The sequence below is a fragment of the Oncorhynchus mykiss genome, chromosome 3 (assembly GCF_013265735.2).
Source record: "Oncorhynchus mykiss isolate Arlee chromosome 3, USDA_OmykA_1.1, whole genome shotgun sequence".
NCBI lineage: Eukaryota > Metazoa > Chordata > Actinopteri > Salmoniformes > Salmonidae > Oncorhynchus > Oncorhynchus mykiss.
In genome coordinates, this window is record NC_048567.1 from 11,290,316 (window position 1) to 11,312,066 (window position 21,751).

Genomic DNA, 21,751 nt, shown 5'->3' on the forward strand with positions numbered 1-21,751 from the left:
GGGAGAGAGGGAGGAGGATATAGAGAGACAGACGGGAGAGAGGGAGGAGAGGATAGACAGAGACAGACGGGAGGAGAGGGAGGAGAGGATAGAAAGAGACAGAAGGGAGAGAGGGAGGAGAGGATAGAGACAGACATAAGGGAGAGAGGGAGGTGAGGATAGAGAGAGACAGACAGACAGGAGAGAGGGAGGAGAGGATAGAGAGAAACAGATGGGAGAGAGGGAGGAGAGGATAGAGAGAGAGAAGGGAGAGAGGGAGGAGAGGATAGAGAGAGACAGGCAGGAGAGAGAGAGGAGAGGATAGAGAGAGACAGAAGGGAGAGAGGGAGGAGAGGATAGAGACAGACAGAAGGGAGAGAGGGAGGTGAGGATAGAGAGAGACAGACGGGAGAGAGGAAGAAGAGGATAGAGAGAGACAGGCAGGAGAGAGGGAGGAGAGGATAGAGAGACACAGAAGGGAGAGAGGGAGGAGAGGATAGAAAGAGACAGAAGGGAGAGAGGGAGGAGAGGATAGAGACAGACAGAAGGGAGAGAGGGAGAAGAGGATAGAGAGAAACAGATGGGAGAGAGGGAGGAGAGGATAGAGAGAGAGAAGGGAGAGAGGGAGGAGAGGATAGAGAGAGACAGGTAGGAGAGAGGGAAGAGAGGATAGAGAGAAACAGAAGGGAGAGAGGGAGGAGAGGATAGAGACAGACAGAAGGGAGAGAGGGAGGTGAGGATAGAGAGAGACAGACGGGAGAGAGGAAGAAGAGGATAGAGAGAGACAGGCAGGAGAAAGGGAGGAGAGGATAGAGAGACACAGAAGGGAGAGAGGGAGGAGAGGATAGAGACAGACAGACGGGAGAGAGGGAGGTGAGGATAGAGAGAGACAGACAGGAGAGAGGGAGAAGAGGATAGAGAGAGAGACAGAAGGGAGAGAGGGAGGAGAGGATAGAGACAGACAGAAGGGAGAGAGGGTGGTGAGGATGGAGAGAGACATGCGGGAGAGAGGGAGGAGGGGATAGAGAGAGGCAGACGGGAGAGAGGGAGGAGAGGATAGAGAGACAGAAGGGAGAGAGGGAGGAGAGGATGGAGACAGACAGAAGGGAGAAAGGGAGGTGAGGATAGAGAGAGACAGACAGGAGAGACAGAGGAGAGGATAGACAGAGACAGAAGGGAACAAGATATATGCTCATGGAACCATGTGTATTCATGTCTCCTGTGTGTGGCTGCATCTGCACTAGGACAAATCTGTGTGTGCATGTGTGTGTGTGTCAAATTAGAATGCTGGGAGCAAAAGAGAGAATGAGGACATAAGAGAGAGATAGCGGGAGAGAGGGCAGAGAGAGAGAAGTAGAAATTGGGTCAGTGATCTAAATACCAAGTACCATGTCAACGGCATTTCATTACCATCCATCCATCTCTCTCTCTCTCTCTCTCTCTCTCTCTCTCCCTTTGTTTATGCCTATTATTCATCTTTGGTTCTTTCCAATCTTACTCTCTTCTTGTCTTTATCTCTCTTTCATTGTGTCCCTCTCTTTTTCTCTGCCACCATTTCAGTCCCATCCCCCTTTCCTTTCTACATCCCTCTAGCCCTCTCTCTCTCTCTCTCTCTGTCTCTCTCTCTCTCTCGGTCAGTGTTAATGCATTGCAGTGTCCACTGCTGTTTGTTAATGTGTGTTTATTATTGACTCATTCTCCTCCCCCATCCTCTATAACTTCAGTACCTACCTCTCTCTCCCTCCCTGTTCCTCACCCTCCCTCTCCCTTCATTCCTCCTTCCCTCAGTATAGTGAGTGGTAATGTAAAGACATGTATGCCTCCTCCTTCCCTCAGTATAGGGAGTGGTAATGTAAAGACATGCGGGCCTCCTCCTTCCCTCAGTATAGTGAGTGGTAATGTAAAGACATGCGGGCCTCCTCCTTCCCTCAGTATAGTGAGTGGTAATGTAAAGACATGTATGCCTCCTCCTTCCCTCAGTATAGGGAGTGGTAATGTAAAGACATGAGGGCCTCCTCCTTCCCTCAGTATAATGAGTGGTAATGTAAAGACATGTGGGCCTCCTCCTTCCCTCAATATAGTGAGTGGTAATATAAAGACATGCGGGCCTCCTCCTTCCCTCAGTATAGTGAGTGGTAATGTAAAGACATGCGGGCCTCCTCCTTCCCTCAGTATAGTGAGTGGTAATGTAAAGACATGTGGGCCTCCTCCTTCCCTCAGTATTATGAGTGGTAATGTAAAGACATGCGGGCCTCCTCCTTCCCTCAGTATAGTGAGTGGTAATGTAAAGACATGCGGGCCTCTTCCTTCCCTCAGTATAGTGAGTGGTAATGTAAAGACATGCGGGCCTCCTCCTTCCCTCAGTATAGTGAGTGGTAATGTAAAGACATGCGGGCCTCCTCCTTCCCTCAGTATAGTGAGGGGTAATGTAAAGACATGTGGACCTCCTCCTTCCCTCAGTATAGTGAGTGGTAATGTAAAGACATGCGGGCCTCCTCCTTCCCTCAGTATAGTGAGTGGTAATGTAAAGACATACAGGCCTCCAGTTCATAATGGACATAAGCTGTATTAACCGTCCATTGTGTTGTGTTGTGGGGCAGAGGGCAGGAGAGGGAGCAGTAATAGAAGCTGTGTGATTGGCTGAGAGGGGTGAAGGGGAGGGAAAATAGAAAGTGTGGGTTATTGTTGGCAATAGAAACAGCGGGGGAAGTTTTGTAGTGAAGTCGTGTTCCGTGTCACAGCCCTATGGAACACATCTGGTAATGTGTGCCAGAGACATGAAAGATGGATGGAACAATTCCCTTTTCTCTCCACTCCTCTACCAGTACTTCTTCTCTCTCTTTCTAACCCCTTTCCTCCTCTCTTTTCCTTTTTCCTCATCTTTCCTCCTTTCTCCTCCTCTCTGCTCCTCTCTCCTCCTCTCTCCTCTCTGCTCCTCTCTCCTCCTATATCCTCCTCTCTCATCTTCTCTCCTCCTCCCTGCTCCTCTTTCCTCCTCTCTCCTCTCTTGTCCTCTCTCCTCCTCCCTGCTCCTCTTTCCTCCTCTCTCCTCCTCTATCCTCCTCTCTGCTCCTCTCTTGTCCTCTCTCCTCTCTGCTCCTCTCTCCTCCTCTCTCGTCCTCTCTCCTCCTCACTGCTCCTCTTTCCTCCTCTCTCCTCTCTTGTCCTCTCTCCTCCTCCCTGCTCCTCTTTCCTCCTCTCTCCTCCTCTCTGCTCCTCTCTTGTCCTCTCTCCTCCTATCTCCTCCTCTCTGCTCCTCTCTCCTACTCTCTCGTCCTCTCTCTTCCTCTCTCCTCCTCTCTGCTCCTCTCTTGTCCTCTCTCCTCCTCCCTGCTCCTCTCTCCTCCTATCTCCTCCTCTCTGCTCCTCTCTCCTACTCTCTCGTCCTCTCTCGTCCTCTCTCCTCCTCTCTCCTCCTCTCTCCTACTCTCTCCTCCTCTCTCCTACTCTCTCGTCCTCTCTCCTCCTCTCTCCTACTCTCTCGTCCTCTCTCCTCCTCTCTCCTCCTCTCTCCTACTCTCTCCTACTCTCTCCTCCTCTCTCCTACTCTCTCCTCCTCTCTCCTCCTCTCTCCTACTCTCTCATCCGCCCTCCTGTCTGTCCCTTTTCTTCTTTCCTCTTTTCCACTAGCAAGTTCTCTCTCTCTCTCTCTCTCTCTCTCTCTCTCTCTCTCTCTCTCTCCCTGCCTGCCTGCCTGCCTGCCTCCCTCCCTCCCTCCCTCCCTCTCTCTCTCTCTCTCTCTCTCTCTCTCACACTCTTTCTCCATCTCTCTCCCTCTCTCTCTCTCTCTCTCTCTCCCTCCCTCTCTCTATCTTCCCACCCGTCTCCGACTTCACGCCTGTGTCTGAGAGTAGATCTGTGCTCTTCCAGACAAGTGAGAACACAGGAAGCCTTTTATCTGTTTAAACATCTCCCCTGTCTCTCCACGTCTCCTCTATTCCCTCTCTCTCTTTTACTGTCTCCCTGTACACATGCATTCTCTCAAACACACCCACAGACGCACGCACACACACACAGACGCACACTCACACACACCTCTTGTCAACCTTTGGAGGTGGTAAATGCTGGTGAAAAGGTTATCTAAATAAGGTCAGAGGACATGAGTGGTGTTCACCGCAGCAGAGCACTCAGACCACCATGTCCAAGGACCGTCTCACACACACACACACACACACAATGACAGATATACACACACACACACATACACACACATACACACACACACACACACACACACACACACACACACACACACACACACACACACACACACACACACACACACACACACACACACACACACACACACACAATGACAGATACACATGCCTTTTTCTTTCTCTCTCTTTATCTTGTTCTGTGTCTGTCTCATAAACCCCCCTAGTTATCACCTAACATAATGAACAGACCATGCTAAAAGTGTTCGGGGGAATATTTTCAAGAATAAAAAAACAACGTTTTTATACGATCTCATATGACTCATAACACAATGTCTCTCTCGCTCTCTCTATCTCTCGCTCTCTCTCACTCTCACTCTCTCTCTCGCTCTCTGCAACAGCAGACTCTTATTAGACAGAGACATGCACTCTTCAAGTCTGAAACAGCATTCATAGACACACTTACTGTAGGTGTTCTGTTACTCTCTGACTCGTACAGACTCTGTCTCTACACACAGACTGAATCAGAACCGTAGAGACACTCAGGGCCTGACTCTGCTTGAGAAGACATGTCGTTCACTGTGCAGTGTGCACACTCCTAGGCAGAATCAGACACTGTCCTAGGCGATCTCAAACACTCAGGGCCCAGCTCTACACTTAAACACGGCCTTACAGTAAGTGCATTCTAGGAAACAAGGCAGAATCTCTCAGTTCAGAGAGAGCTACAGTATAGGCAGAATCTCTCACTACATTACCGTCACGACTTCCGCCGGAGTCGGTCCCTCTCCTTGTTCGAGCGGCGATCGGCGGTCGACGTCACCGGCCTTCTAGCCATCACCGATCCACTTTTCATTTTCCATTTGTTTTGTCTTTGTTTCTACACACCTGGTTTCAATTCCCCCATTACATGTTCATTATTTAACCCTCTGGTTTACTCCATGTTTGTGTGCGTGTTTGGTTTATTTTTCAGGTTGGTATTTTGTTGCCGGGTTTTGTTATTATGCCCGTTTATTTCGTGGTACCGGTGGTACCGGTATTTTTACCGCACCAGAGCATTGTGTTAATACTGGTGTTATCTTGTATTAAATACCTTGTCCACGCATCTCAGCTCTCTTGCGCCTGACTCCTTTCACCAGTTACCCACAGCCTTGACAATTATAGTAAGTTCAGAGAGCGCTACAGTATAGGCAGAATATCTCACTGCATGACAGTAAGTTCAGAGAGAGCTACAGTATAGGCAGAATATCTCACTGCATGACAGTAAGTTCAGAGAGAGCTACAGTATAGGCAGAATATCTCACTGCATGACAGTAAGTTCAGAGAGAGCTACAGTATAGGCAGAATATCTCACTGCATGACAGTAAGTTCAGAGAGAGCTACAGTATAGGCAGAATATCTCACTGCATGACAGTAAGTTCAGAGAGAGCTACAGTATAGGCAGAATATCTCACTGCATGACAGTAAGTTCAGAGAGAGCTACAGTATAGGCAGAATATCTCACTGCATGACAGTAAGTTCAGAGAGAGCTACAGTATAGGCAGAATATCTCACTGCATGACAGTACGTTCAGAGAGAGCTACAGTATAGACAGAATATCACACTGCATGACAGTAAGTTCAGAGAGAGCTACAGTATAGGCAGAATATCTCACTGCATGACAGTAAGTTCAGAGAGAGTTACAGTATAGGCAGAATATCTCACTGCATGACAGTAAGTTCAGAGAGAGCTACAGTATAGGCAGAATATCTCACTGCATTACAGTAAGTTCAGAGAGAGTTAACCATATTTTAAACAAGTAATTTAATGATTTTATCTGTCTATTATTCAATATTAAGGGCAGACAGTGGAATGTTGAGGTCACAAGTCACTGGTATATTCATAAAACAACACTCACATTGATATGACTGAAACTAGGCCACAAAATGACAATTGTGATTTATTAAGTCTAGCGGTTTTCTTTTGAAGCAGTCGTTTAGTCAGCTGAATCTTATTCAGAGTGTCGGCAACTAATAATGTTATATTTGGAATAGACAAGTAGAGTATGATCTGTACAGCATAAATACATTACATTTAATTTAATTGATTATTGTTCACTAACATATGTTGTGCCTTACTTTCTAAGCCCCTTTTGTCTCCCCCCTCTTTCTCTGTCTCTCTCTGACATCACTCATTCTCTCTATCTGTCCCTGAGACAGGATCATGTGTCAACAGGAGTTGATGAGTGCTGTTTTAATGTGTTGATCCTGGAACTAGTACTGACCCAAAAATGTGTCTTTCTCACTCTCTCTTTCTCTCTCTCTCTCTTTCTCTTTCTCGCTCTCTCTCTCTCTCTGTGTGTGTCTCTCTCTCTCTCTCTCTCTCTCTGTGTCTCTCTCTCTTTCTCTCTCTCTCTGTGTGTCTCTCTCTCTTTCTCTCTCTCTCTCTGTGTGTGTCTCTCTCTCTTTCTCTCTCTCTCTCTCTCTCTGTGTCTCTCTCTTACTCTCTCTCTCTCTGTGTGTGTGTGTCTCTCTCTCTCTCTCTCTTTCTCTCTCTCTCTGTGTGTGTCTCTCTCTCTTTCTCTCTCGCTCTCTGTGTCTCTCTCTTCCTCTCTCTTTCTTCCTCTCTCTCTCTCTCTCTCTCTCTCTCTCGCTCTCTCTCTCTCTCTCTCTCTCACCCTGTCGCTCTCTCTCTCTCTGCAGAATGTCCAGTGGGGTACTTTAAGTCGGTGTTGGGTTCGGTTCCGTGTTCAGTGTGTCCGTCTAACAGCAGGACCAGTCAGGAGGGATCGCGTGTGTGTGAGTGTCGCAGCGGCTTCTACAGAGCACCAGCCGACGTCAACTCCTCCGCCTGCACAAGTGAGCTGTGTGTGTGTGTGTGTGTGTGTGTGTGTGTGTGTGTGTGTGTGTGTGTGTGTGTGTGTGTGTGTGTGTGTGTGTGTGTGTGTGTGTGTGTGTGTGTGTGTGTGTGTGTGTGTGTATGTGTGTGTGTGTGTGTGTGTGTGTGCGACACAGATTAGCTACATGCACTAGCAGCATTACGTAACAAATAGATCTGTCTGATTGAAAAGCTATATATATATTGAGTCATTTAGCCAATGCTTTTATCCAGAGATAAGTATCTACTTCAGCACATATAATATACACAGTGCTTTCAGAAAGTATTCACACCCCCTGACTTATTCCACATTTTGTTGTGTTACAGCCTGAATTCAAACTGTATTCAATAGATTTTTCTCTCTCACCCATCTATACACAGTACTCCATAACGACAGTGAATTTTTGTAAATACAGAAATATGTCATTTACATAAGTATTCAAACCCCTGAATCAATGCATGTTAGAATAACATTTGGCAGTGATTACAGCTGTGAGTCTTGGCACAATATTTGAGGCTTATAATATTTGCACATTATTCTTTTTAAAATTCTTCAAGATCTGTCAAGTTTGTTGTTCATCATTGCTAGACAGACATTTTCAAGTCTTGCCATAGATTTTCAAGACGATTTAAGTCAAAACTGTAACTACACCACTCAGGAACATTCACTGTGTTCTTGGTGAGCAACTCCAGTGTTAGGAACACCTTCCTAATATTGAGTTGCACCACCCTTTTGCCCTCAGAACAGCCTCAATTAGTTGGACGGGGCATGCTCTCTACAAGGTGTTGAAAGCGTTCCACAGGGATGCTGGCCCATGTTGACTCCAATGCTTCCCACAGTTGTCATGTTGGCTGGATGTTCTTGGGTGGTGGACCATTCTTGACCACACACAGGAAACTGTTAAGTGTGGAAAAACGCAGCAGCGTTGCAGTTCTTGAAACACTAAAATCGGTGCGCTCGGCACCTACTACCATACCCCGTTCAAAGACACTTAAATATTTTGTCTTGCCCATTCACTCTCTGAATGGACTCTCACAATCTATGCATCAATTATCTCAAGGCTTAAAGATCCTTCTTTACACTGATTGAAGTGGATTTAACAAGTGACATCAGTGATGTGTTGTGTTTGCCCCATAGATAACACTTTGTATTCAGGACATGAAGTAATTTTTTTGCAGTTTTACTTTAGTACCTTGTTGCAAACAGGATGCATGTTTTGGAATATTTGTATTCTGTACAGGCTTCCTTCTTTTCACTCTGTCATTTAGGTTAGGATTGTGGAGTAACTACAATGTTGTTGATCCATTCTCAGTTTCTTTTCCTGTCATTAAACTGTTGTAAAGCCACCATTGGCCTCATGGTAAAATCCCTGAGCGGTTTCCTTCTTCTCTGGCAACTGAGTTATGAAGGATGCCTGTATCTTTGTAGTGACTGGGTGTATTGAGACACCACCCAAAGTGTAATTAATAACTTCACCATGCTCAAAGGAATATTCAATGTCTGCTTTTTTACCCATCTACCAAAAGCTGCATTGGAAAATCTCCCTGGTCTTTGTGGTTGAAATTCACTACTTGACTGAGGGACCTTACAAGATAATTGTATGTACGGGGTACAGTGATGAGGTAGTCATTTTAGAAATCATGATAAACACTATTATTGCTCACAGAGTCCATGCAACTTATGTGACTTGTTAAGCAACATTTTACTCCTAAAGTTTATTTAGGATTGCCATATAGGCCAGTGACTCAATTGTATACATTTTAAATTCAGGTTGAAACACAAGAACATGTTGAAAAGGTCAAGGGGTGAACTTTCCGAAGGCACTCATCCCTCTAATTTGCCCTTTTCTTTCCTTCCATCTTTCTCCCTCCCTTACTCTCTCTCCTTCCTTCCCTTCTTATCCATCTCTCTCTTCCTCTCTTCCTACATGACATTTAAAGATTATTATTAGATTATTGTTCACTAACATATATTGTGCCTTACTTTCTAAGCCCCATTTGTCTCCTCTCTTTCTGTCTCTCTCTGACATCACTCATTCTCTCTATCTGTCCCTGAGATATGATCATGTGTCAACTGGAGTTGATGAGTGCTGTTTTAATGTGTTGATCCTGGCACTAGTACTGACCCAAAGAGGTTCAAAATGTTTAATCTCTCACTCCCCCCCTCTATATCTCTCTCCCCCCTCCAGGCTCTCCCTCTGCTCCGACCTCTGTCTCCTGGGAGTATGAGAGTGGTGATGGTGGGGTGTCTCTTCGCTGGCGCCCTCCACTGGACATGGGTGGTCGTAGCGAGGTGTGGTATGGGGTGGTGTGTAGGATCTGTCCCTCGGCCACCTTCACCGCCCCGGGGGCATGCTCCTGGTGTGGAGAGGCGGTCACCTTCACCCCATCCCAGACGGGCATCAAGCAGACCAAGGTCACCCTCAACAACCTGCTCACCAGAGTCACCTACCTTATACAGGTATGACTACAACTCCCATGAATACTAGAGTTAACTATCTCATACAGGTAGAACTACAACTTCCCTAATCACCTAGCCCCTATAGACACTACATTTCCCATCACCTACATCATACAGGTATAAAACTTGTGCATTAGAGTCACCTACCTCATATAGATACTGGATTAAATGTACACCCACTTAGTTAACCTAACTTTGTCTTACGTTTTGCTGCTGTTGATTGACAGGTGCAAGCGGTCAATGATGTCTCAGCTCTGAGTCCTTTCCCGCCTCAATTCATCAGCATCAATTTCACTACTAGCCAATCAGGTGAGAGCATGAGTCAGGCTTAAAGGGCCCTTCTGCCACTTTTCATCTCCAGCACCAAACCAGTGTCTACATACATGAAAACAGCGTTTCTATGATCTGTGGTTAAAAGGCTTCTCTGTAACATTACACTGTAGGATTAAAAGTCATTTTCAAATCCTGCAAGAAGTTTCTAGTCTTGCTCCCCACGTCACCGTGAATCTCATAGTGTTTGAAAATCACTTTTTATTTTATTTTTTATTTTTTAAACTTTTTAGCTTCATATTTTTTTCAACAAAATTTAGAAATGCGCCGTTTTCACAAACTCAGAACCCTGTCTTTCAAAGATAATTTGTAAAAATCCTAATAACTTCACAGATCTTCATTGTAAAGGGTTTAAACACTGTTTCCCATGCTTGTTCAATGAACCATAAACAATTAATGAACATGCACCTGTGGAACGGTCGTTAAGACACTAACAGCTTACAGACTGGCAATTAAGGTCACAGTTATTAAAACTTAAAGAGGCCTTTCTACTGACTCTGAAAAACACCAAAAGAAAGATACCCAAGGTCTCTGCTCATCTGCGTGAACGTGCCTTAGGCATGCTGCAGGTAGGCATGAGGACTGCAGATGTGGCCAGGGAAATAAATTGCAATGCCCGTACTGTGAGACGCCTAAGACAGCACTACAGGGAGACAGGACGGACAGTGGCAGATCACAGTGGCAGACCTCGCAGTGGCAGACCACGTGTAGCAACACCTGCACAGGATCGGTACATCCGAACATCACACCTGCGGGACAGGTACAGGATGGCAACAACAATTGCCCGAGTTACACCAGGAACACACAATCCCTCCATCAGTGCTCAGACTGTCCTCAATAGGCTGAGAGAGGCTGAACTGATGGCTTGTAGGCCTGTTGTAAAGCAGGTCCTCACCAGACATCACCGGCAACAACGTCGCCTATGGGCACAAACCCACCGTCGCTGGACCAGACAGGACTGACAAAAGTGCTCTTCATTGACGAGTCGCGGTTTTGTCTCACCAGTGGTGATGGTCGGATTTGGGTTTTATCGTCGAAGGAATGAGCTTTACACCGAGGCCTGTACTCTGGAGCGGGATCGATATGGAGGTGGAGGGTCCGTCATGGTCTGGGGCAGTGTGTCACCGCATCATCGGACTGAACTTGTTGTCATTGCAGGTAATCTCAACGCTGTGCGTTACAGGGAAGACATCCTCCTCCCTCATGTGGTACCCTTCCTGCAGGCTCATCCTGACATGACCCTCCAGCATGACAATGCCACCGCCATACTGCTCAGCCATACAGTGCATGATTTCCTGCAAGACAGGAATGTCTGTGTTCTGCCATGGCCAGCGAAGAGCCCGGATCTCAATCCCATTGAGCATGTCTGGGACCTGTTGGATCGGAGGGTGAGGGCTAGGGCTGTCCCCCCCTCCCAGAAATGTCCTGGAAGTTTCAGGTGCCTTGGTGGAAGAGTGGGGTAACATCTCACAGCAAGAACTGTCAAATCTGGTGCAGTCCATGTGTGTGTGTGTGTGTGTGCGTGCATGCGTGCGTGTCTGCATCAGTTTCTTTGAGTATGGGTGTCTATCTCTCTCTCTTTTCTGCTCTCCATCTTTTCCGGTCCTGCTCTCTGAACTCAATATCACATTATGCTCAGAAGAGAGATATAAAGAGGGACGGAGAGAGTGGGAGAGAGTTTACAGACAGACAGTTTAGACAGACAGTTTATAGACAGACAGTTTAGACAGACAGTTTATAGACAGACAGTTTATAGACAGACAGTTTATAGACAGACAGTTTATAGACAGACAGTTTATAGACAGACAGTTTATAGACAGACAGTTTACAGACAAACAGTTTACAGACAGACAGTTTAGACAGACAGTTTAGACAGACAGTTTATAGACAGACAGTTTAGACAGACAGTTTATAGACAGACAGTTTATAGACAGACAGTTTATAGACAGACAGTTTATAGACAGACAGTTTATAGACAGACAGTTTATAGACAGACAGTTTATAGACAGACAGTTTATAGACAGACAGTTTATAGACAGACAGTTTATAGACAGACAGAGAGAAACCTGTAACTTTTAATTAGCTATTTTCCTCCTTTTGAAAATAAATCATTTCTTATAGCCAATTATTTTTAATTCCCCATACGGGCAGAGATCTGCTAATAAAGGTATTATTATAACCTCTATTTGTGTTGCCTTCTGTGAGTTAGAGAAAGCATTTGGGGTTGTGAAATGACATGAATTCTAATAGATATGACCATTGTAACCACAGAGTCATACTGAGCCTGTTCCCAGCCGTGGTGACACAGCTAAGTCTGGCAGGCAAGTCCATACCACAGATAGAACAATGAGACAGATATTTCAAAGTATAAATGGGAAGCATCTGGTTGGCGTTTCAACTCTACCAAATATGGTGATTTGAGTAAGCCCAGTGGCTGAGAATCTGCTCATTTTCTCATCGATTAAACATTTGATCTCCATACAGTTTTCCGTTTCCAAAACAATAATATGTAACAAACAGTGGAGTGCGTTTTGTAGACTTTACCCTTTGCCAACGTTTCTAAAAATTGCGTTGTTTAAGAGTGCAAGGGCTAATTTAGATATTACAGACAGGCACTTCAGAGTAGGTGTTCCCTAACATAAATATGCAAATAAATGCTAGAACGCTCCAATAGGATTTCACTAGCTTGTGCTTAGCTCTGCCTACAATGACCAATTTGCTCCCATTGGAAACGACAGGCTTTGATCTGTCTTGGGTTAGTTATACAAGTCTTTGGCCATACAGCACTCTACAGAGCTGGCTCATTCACTAGTCTGTGTCATGCTGCCCCCATCTGGTCAATGCCAGGTCGCAATTGTAAATGAGAACTTGTTCTCAACTTGCCTACCTGGTTAAATAAAGGTGAAATAAATAAATAAATACAGAAATTACATGATCTGGCAAGGCCAGCTTGTGTTCTCACACCTGTTCCTCTTTCTTCCTCCCTCTTCTTTACAAAACTCATATATCTCTCTCACCATCTCTCTCTCTCCCAGTACCCTCTCTGGTCCCTAGCCTGCACCAGTTGAGTCGAGCCCCAGACTCCATCACCCTGTCCTGGCCACAGCCTGACAGACCCAATGGAGACATACTGGAGTACCAGCTCAGATACTATGACAAGGTACAGGCTACACACACATGCATGTAGACACAAGTACATACACAAGTAAATACACCCAGAGACTGAGCCACCCCCCCCCCCCCCCCCCCCCCCCCCCCCCCCCAGGGTTCAGATGAGGACAGTGCAGTGAGTGTGTTCAGTGAGACCAACACAGTGACCATCAACTCTCTGGCTCCTGGCTCCATCTATGCCTTCCAGATCAGGGCCCGCAACGAGAGGGGTTATGGCCCCTACAGTCATACTGTCTACTTCACTACATTGGCCCTGGGTAACTCACACACACGAATGCACGCACCACACACACACTCACATACACACAGTCAAACACACCCTCTAAATCGCTCTCTGCTTCTCACTTTTTCTTTCTCAGAGGAGAGTTCTAAGCAGATCCAGAATCGGCTCCCTCTATTGGTTGGTTCTGTGATGGGCGGGGCAGCCTTCCTCCTGGTCGTTGTGGCGATAGTGGTCGTTTTTGTGTTCCGCAGGTGAGTGTGTCCTTAACTCCTATCCACACATACATGATCATGTCATACACACACACACACATACACACACACAGTGCAATGTTCTGAAACACTGGTTTGTTGTCTTTACTCAGTAAGAGGAGGGAGAGCCCCTACAGTGACAGACTCCAGAGGTACATCAGCCACAAAGGTGAGTCAGGGTGTATGATGGCTATTATTACCATTCTGTCTGTAATATTCTCAGCTGCACATACAGTATATGCTACTTCTATGGTGTTGTTGACATGTTGGTGCAGAGGAACGTGTCTAATGCCCATTACCATCATAACCCCAAGGGCTTGTGGGAGAAAGAGGGGGGAGGGAAAGAAAGAGAAGAAGAGAGGGACCGCATGAGAAATGTGATGTGTAGAGAGATAGAGGGAAAAAGACATGGACAATGAGAGGGATAAGAAGAGAGAAAGATGAGGAGAGGAAGAAATAAATTGTATTTTTATTTAATGAGGGTGCCATTATCCCTCTGGGCTCAGTGTTCTGCCATCATGCAGCATGTCACGCAGCATGGCTTGACCCAGACATGTCCAAGTCTAGGGCCAAATACTGTACATCAACACTCCACAGGCCCTATTTTGTAGTTGTACTGGTTCACTACAGTCATCCCTGCTCTGTGTGTTCCCTCTGTCAGGGGGGGTGAAGTACTACGTAGACCCTTCCACCTATGAGGACCCCAGTGAGGCGGTCAAGGAATTTGCCCGTGAGATCGACCCCTCTCACCTCAAGATAGAAGAGGTGATTGGTGCAGGTAGGGGTCCTGGTTTGATTCATGCTTGTAGGGATAGTTCTGTAAAAACAAAATGTGTTTTCATATGTTGGGCCAGGAGTCAAGCTGGGTCCAAACTCAACGCATAACATCTCTCTCTCTCTCCCACCCTTTCCCCCACCCCCTCCAGCCCAGTTTGGGGAGGTGTCTCGGGGGCGCTACCGGCCCCTGGGTCGTAGGGAGGTGCTGGTGGCGGTGAAGACGCTGCGCTGGGGCGTGACAGACAGAGAGAAGGCAGTGTTTATGACCGAGGCGGGGGTGCTGGGACAGTTTGACCACCCCAACGTGCTGAAGCTGGAAGGGGTGGTCACCCACAGCCCACCAGAGAGGATCATCACTGAGTTCATGGAGAATGGACCACTGGATGCCTTCCTCAGGGTGAGAGCTACAACAGCTACACCATGTTTGACAAAGAACTACAACTCCCAGCCACACCATGTTAGACCAAGAACTACAACTCCCACCTACACCATATTAGACTGAGAACGACACCTCCCATCTACACCATGTTAGACTAGGAACTACAACTCCCAGCCACACCATGTTAGACTAAGAACTACAACTCTCATCTACACCATGTAGACCAATAACTACAACTCCCATCTACACCATGTTAGACTAAGAACTACAACTCCCATCTACACAGTAACTAACTCCTCAGGGTGAGACTGAGAAAACAGTAGATTATGGTCAGTTAATGAAATATAATGTATCTCTCTCCATCTCTCTCACTCCCCAGGAGAATGAGGACCAGTTCAGTGTTCTCCAGCTTGTAGGGATGGTGAGGGGTGTTGGGGCTGGGATGAGGTACCTCTCTGAGAGGAACTTTGTCCACCGGGACCTGGCTGCCAGGAACGTGCTGGTCAACTCTAACCTGGTGTGTAAGGTGTCTGACTTTGGGCTGTCGCGGCTCATGAGGGGCCTGGACCATAACATGCCCACCTACACTGCCTCACTGGTACATGCTGCTGGGAAATTTCAGTTTTCATGTTGATATGCTTCTGTGTTTGTTTAATGATGATTAGTCTTGTATTTCCACTCTAAAAGACTACTTATGTTAATAGAAGATCACAACATTCACAGTCCTCAACCACTCAGCCCTCTCTCTCCTCTCTCAACCACTCATCCCTCTCTCTCCTCTCAGGGCAGTAAGATTCCTGTCAGGTGGACAGCCCCGGAGGCCTTCCAGCATCGCAAGTTCAGCTCAGCTAGTGATGTCTGGAGCTTCGGAGTGCTCATGTGGGAAGTGATGTCATATGGCGAGCGGCCATACTGGGACATGAGCAATCAGGAAGTGAGTTGTGGGAGGGTTAAGCGAGAGCCAAACAGTGACTAAACACACTGACAGCTGAACAGAATGGTTAATCATCTCTAAGTCCCTCTGTACTGATGGGACCTCTCTATATAGGGCAACTTGTTAACATCCAGATGGTTACTAATACCCTTCCTCCTTCCTTCTCTCTCTCTCTCTCTCCCTTTGCTTCTCTCTCTCTCTCTCTCCCGCTCTCTCTCTTTCTTCTTGCTCTTCCTCCCTTTGCCTCTCTCTCTCTCTCTCTCTCCCTTTGCTTCTCTCTCACTCCCTTTGCCTCTCTCTCTCCCTGCCCCTGTCCCTCTTCTTTCTCCCCTACCTCCTCTCTCTTCCCTCCCTATAATACAGGTAATGAAGGCAGTAGCAGACCAGTACCGTCTCCCAGCCCCCCATAACTGTCCTCCAGCTCTCCACTCCTTGATGCTGCAGTGTTGGCAGGCTGAGAGGGGCGACCGGCTAGGCTTCGACTCCCTCCTCTCCTCTCTGGACAGGCTCATACGACACCCTGCCTCCCTCAAGGCAGAGCAACCCCGGTGAGACTACACTTCCCATCTGCCTTTTCTTCCATATTTTACACAGCAGACGTAATGGATCACATTCCCAAACAGTGATCTTAGGAGAGCATGTATTATGTTATCATGTAAATGTATTGAATCATTGCTATGTTAGGCCAATCATTTTCGATCTCGATCTTTCCCTCTGCAACTCAAGCTCCACCCAGCCACTGCTGAGCCCCACCCCCACAGACCTGTCGTCGGTGGCGACGGTCAGTGAGTGGCTGACAGCATTAAGGATGGACAGGTATAAGGACCAGTTTGAGAGGGCACATTTGGACACACTGGACCGAGTCAGCAGGCTAACCATAGAGTGAGTCCTGGGCTTCCATTTCAATATAAATAAAGACATGTTCATATAATGCAAATCGTTCCTTTAGAAGCAATGGATACTTTTCTGAACTCTCTCTCTCTCATTCTCTCCTTCCCTCAGGGATGTGCAGAACCTGGGGGTGAACCTGTTGGGACACCAGAGGAAAATCACCAATGCGGCCCAGCAGCTCAGAACCCACCTCACCCAGGGCCAGGTGGAGGTCTAGAACCCACCAATCACCTGAGAGCTTCACAGGAAGTAACAGAGGTGCACTATTGAAGCTGTAGTCCAAGGCAAAGCGAGATCTGGGAGGAGAGTTGCTAAGAAGGAACAGGGAGATTTGAGGGAGAAAAGTCTGTGTTATTTCACTTGTTTGCTGTTTACATTCTCTTTCTCTTTGCCGGTCTCTACCTCTCTTTCTCTCACTCCTCCCAAATTGTCTCACTACTGTCCCTCTTTCACTCGTAAGTTTCACTACCCTTAGTAAATTAAAACAGTGAAAATGAGTTTTTTACCCGAACACAGGGATCTCCCGTCACAAGCAATTGCATAGACAATCAAATACTGTTTTTGCTGATTAATGTTGATATCATGAACATTGTTCATGATTATTTGTTAAGTTACACCTCTTTACTGAAATCAGAAAATGCCAACCCCTGTTGACTAAACATTAGCCAATGGTTTCTCCCATCGGTCACTAGCCTGGTCACATCTGGGGATTCCATTAGACTCAAGAAATGGGGGTGTAGTTCATGTTGTGACAGAATGGAGTCACCCACCATTGAGCAGCACCCTCCTCTGTGTATATTTCAGTTCACACTCCTTTTTTTGAATAGATAAAGTCACTGGGTCATTTGAGCATTGTGAATGTGAAATGGTTTAACTGGACTATGTGATCTGATTGCCCATTGAAGTAAGGAAGGTGATGTTATGCTTCGTGAGTGTTCTGTGTCTGTTTGTGTTCATGTATGTATGTATGTATGTTGTATGAGGAGTGGTGTCCACACTCCCAGGGTTCGGGAGGAACGTCCCTCCCCGGTGAAAGCCTCAGATAAGGTGTGTTCGACTCCTTTGATAGCCCACAGATGGTCAGCCATCCAAAGAGTGTCATAAATTGGAATTTTGTCATCACTCTGGACCTCGGCGCCTACAAGTCTCCAGTAATGAGTTTCACCTTCTCTCATTCTTGTGTGTGTGTATGAGTGTATCCACATGAGTAAGTATGTTAATTTGTATTTGTTCACCACTATTCCACTATTGTGCAAATTTGTAAAATAAAGAATATGATTTTATTTAAATCACTGCATTGAGCCTGTTATGTGTCTGACACATAAAAACAGTTTAATCACCAGGGGCACTGGTGATTTTAGCATGTAAATATTGGTGGGGCAAACTCAATTTTTATTTTATTTTATGCATGCCAGCAAAGCCACTACACAACACTAAGCAATACATGAACTGCACTATAACTGTGAAAAATGACACAAACTGTCTTTTCAGCACCATGCAGGGGATCCTTACCACCGCTACACCTGGCTATCAGCGGAGCCTTGTCTGGCAGCCAAACAGTTCATTCAGCCTCATTTACTGCCTTTATAAAAAACATAGCTGTTGTGGCTGACTTGTTTAAACAAATGTGGTTTCTACTAACAATTGAGATGTACAGTACAAACTATGGCATAAGGGAACGGTGAGTGGATCAGGGGGGCTAGCCGTAATTTTGATTATGACATTAATGAGCAAGCTAAGACGGACGTAGTCAATATAACTATTTGTTCAGCACTTTTAAAATGTACAGCGACAGAATTCAGAACATGGGCCGTTCTTACAGTATTCTCCCTGTACACCAAGTCAGGACCGTAGGATCAATTCATGGGGCATATAAGCAGACAATGAAAACTCTTACAATATTTGAAGACATTTCTCTAAAACAGGCTATAGGCCACATGTGCACCACCAAGTCAGAACAGTAGGCTAAGTTTAGAGGGGGAAAGGGACCAAATTATTAGGGTGAGGCAGATAGGCTGCTAACAGCCACAACATACATTTAGTATTACTATCTTATCTACAGTATACATATCTCCCTGGCATATTGCAGCAGCATACAAGACAGTTTAGGACTCACTGTTGTGCTGTGCTCACTTGAACAGGAAGGTGGCACGGCAGTCCTTCTTGTAGGAAAATTTTGTCATGAAGCTTTGTCATCAAAGTCTGGCATTCTTTGGATTTATGGTGCTTTTAAGACAACTGGGAACTTGGGAAAAAACAAGGTTGAATTATGACGTCAGTGATCTTCAGGTCGGAGCTCTAGAAAGAGGCCAGAATTCCCAGTTAGATGACTGCTCAAAATCTTTTTTTCCTGAGTTCCCAGTTGTGTTGAACTTACTGAAGTCTGAGATTTCCAAGTTTCCAGTTGTTTTGAACATGGCAGAAGTCATGCTGGATTGACAGCATGGCCAATGTATTCAATCTTCTCTGGCCCATGGTGTTGCGTGTGAATGTTTATCCTTTTAAGCTTGGAAAAGAAACGCTTAAACCCAGACTTGGACCACACACCCTCTCCACCGAATAGCAGGTAGGGGAGCAAAATAGTGATTGCTTTGCAATGCTTGCAGTTAGCCACTGATTCCTTCCAAACCACTCATTGTTGCATTTGCGATTGTTGAACTTGCTGTGTAACGTTTATGTCCAATGGCCGATGATCACTGATACATTTTATCTATAATTTCTCTTCATATGACAAGGATTGAAAAGGATTTGCCAGTAGACTGTCAACGTGATTCATGACAATGACTGCTTGTCCAACTTGCTAGCTAAGATTTTGAAAGTATGATGTTGACATGAGTCAGTCCAATCAAAGCTACGGTAGATATAACGTGATTTGACATCATTTTACCTGTGGCCAATGACCTTGAGCCTTCTTGGATGGGCATTTCTAATGTAAATCTATGGCAGCACCAAAGGGGGCTTGAAATTTCTAGCTCTCCCTGTAGATTTCAAAGTGACAGAACACTGAGCCAATCACGATGCAACTAGAGAAGATTACCAACCCCTACGCTCTGTATTGTCCGCTAGCTGCCACCACAGAAAGAACTGAGCTAAGCTGAAACACCTGTGTTTTGGAGCTGCCTTACTCAATAAACCTAAAAAGAGACCATGTTAATATGCAGCTTTATTAACTCAATAAATGTTTTAACTTGTTAGCAAACTGATATGCCCCACCTGCCCTGAATGACGGGTTGCCACTGACCAGGGGGCCTCAACTATAAACATTCCATATGCGCAAAATATGCCCAAAACACGTTTGCCAATTTTTACGCAAAAGTTAGCATTTATAAAAACTGAAATTGAGGTGAGAATGTGCTTATCCCCCCGCAAACTTTAGATCATGTGTATGCACAGTTTCTAGTGGTTGAAGTATTGCATTGCAAGAAGGCTAAAATAGCCTAGTAGCCTTGTGCAAATGATATCATGACTCATGATATGACCCAGATGCAGACACAGGAGGAGACAAAGGTCTGTGAGATGAAGGTTTAATCCGATGCTTCAGATCCGAAAACACCTGGTCAGCAGCTGGGGACCACGTGAACTGAACCTTGGGAGAGGTGAGAGCAGAGAGGGGGGGGAGAACCACGAAGAGTTACCTCAAGTAAAGAAAACAGTAGCTGCCTCCACTATACCAGCTCCATTTCAACCTAAACATCTCAACATCATCAAATCACCTATGCTTAGTCTAATACAGTAACAACTAAAAGATACCAAAAACAAATTAGTCCAATCAATGTAAGCTAAATGTGATGTGGCTGTCCATTGTACTGGTGTGTGTGTGTGTGTGTGTGTGTGTGTGTGTGTGTGTGTGTGTGTGTGTGTGTGTGTGTGTGTGTGTGTGTGTGTGTGTGTGTGTGTGTGTGTGTGTGTGTGTGTGTGCGCGCGCGCGCGCGCGCGAGCAAGTTAAAAAAAACATGTCGACTCACCCTAATTGTAGGGAGAGTCAAAACGGTCTATGACTGTCATACAGTACACACTTTTTGTTTCTTTTGTCCTAGGCTACCTGGCTAAAATGCTTGCTCGCTAGCCTAACTTCCTTTCATAGACAACGATGAGTCGGCTAGTTAACATTAGCCTACTATATCTAGCTACATATTGAACTTCCATCCTCTCAGGCCAGTGGCACAATGTATGAATTTATGGTTGGATCAGAATTTCTGATATAATCATTGGCCAGAACGGAGAATTACGTAAAACTACGGGTCCAAATCTCTATCCCTATCCATGGCTAATTTAGGAAAGGGACAATTTTAGCTAGCAAGCTAGCCAGCCACTGAAGGACAACGAAATGCAACAATTCCATTTTTTTCTGTCAATGACGTTTGGCTTCAGATGTGATGTAATTGGTGTGAAGCAATATTCAAACTGGCTTCCCTTGACACTTTATTTTTTGGTGTGCCCAGGACCATTCACAGTTGAGCTCTCTCAGTTTATCTCAACGCCGATTGGCTATTATTTTATTTAAAATAGGGATGACAAATGCTAGCTGTGTACCCTTGCATTCAATGCTATGGGTGGCAAAAATATCATACTCCCTTTGACCAAACAGAATCAGATAGATGGGCTACACATACAGAGAGAGAGGGGCGCTGTTTCGCTCGCTAATATGTTTTCTCCGGTGAGATACAGTTTACATACACTTAGGTTGGAGTCATTAAAACTCGTTTTCAAACTACTCCAGAAATTTCCTGTTAACAAACTATAGTTTTGGCAGGTTGGTTAGGACATCTACTTTGTGCATGACAGAAGTAATTTTTCCAACAATTGTTTACAAACAGATTATTTCCTTTATAATTCACTGTATCCCAATTCCAGTGGGTCAGAAGTTTACATACACTAAGTTCACTGTGCCTTTAAACAGCTTGGAAGATTCCAGAAAATTATGTCATCAAATCAAATCAAATCAAATTGATTTATATAGCCCTTCGTACATCAGCTGATATCTCAAAGTGCTGTACAGAAACCCAGCCTAAAACCCCAAACAGCAAGCAATGCAGGTGTAGAAGCACGGTGGCTAGGAAAAACTCCCTAGAAAGGCCAAAACCTAGGAAGAAACCTAGAGAGGAACCAAGCTATGTGGGGTGGCCAGTCCTCTTCTGGCTGTGCCGGGTGGAGATTATAACAGAACATGGCCAAGATGTTCAAATGTTCATAAATGACCAGCATGGTCTAATAATAATAAGGCAGAACAGTTGAAACTGGAGCAGCAGCAGGGTCAGGTGGACTGGGGACAGCAAGGAGTCATCATGTCAGGTATTCCTGGGGCATGGTCCTAGGGCTCAGGTCCTCTGAGAGAAAGAAAGAAA

The 21,751-nt window shown here is 45.6% G+C and overlaps 1 protein-coding gene across 2 annotated transcripts in view; it reads left to right on the forward strand.

The window, feature by feature from the left end:
* ephb6 (eph receptor B6) overlaps positions 1-17,695 on the forward strand; it is a 75,102-nt gene extending 57,407 nt beyond the window's left edge. Inside the window, exons 6-19 of one of the 2 annotated variants that reach the window (XM_036968793.1) lie at positions 6,815-6,970; positions 9,179-9,450; positions 9,678-9,759; positions 12,816-12,940; positions 13,046-13,208; positions 13,311-13,425; positions 13,539-13,594; positions 14,087-14,203; positions 14,352-14,599; positions 14,961-15,179; positions 15,366-15,515; positions 15,888-16,063; positions 16,242-16,397; positions 16,518-17,695. In XM_036968793.1, coding sequence (XP_036824688.1) covers positions 6,815-6,970; positions 9,179-9,450; positions 9,678-9,759; positions 12,816-12,940; positions 13,046-13,208; positions 13,311-13,425; positions 13,539-13,594; positions 14,087-14,203; positions 14,352-14,599; positions 14,961-15,179; positions 15,366-15,515; positions 15,888-16,063; positions 16,242-16,397; positions 16,518-16,623 — 2,141 coding nt within the window. In that variant the 3' untranslated portion in view covers positions 16,624-17,695. Of the gene's footprint in view, positions 1-6,814; positions 6,971-9,178; positions 9,451-9,677; positions 9,760-12,815; positions 12,941-13,045; positions 13,209-13,310; positions 13,426-13,538; positions 13,595-14,086; positions 14,204-14,351; positions 14,600-14,960; positions 15,180-15,365; positions 15,516-15,878; positions 16,064-16,241; positions 16,398-16,517 lie in introns of both variants that reach the window. The other variant, XM_036968791.1, reaches the window with a different exon arrangement.
* Positions 17,696-21,751: the final 4,056 nt, after the last annotated feature.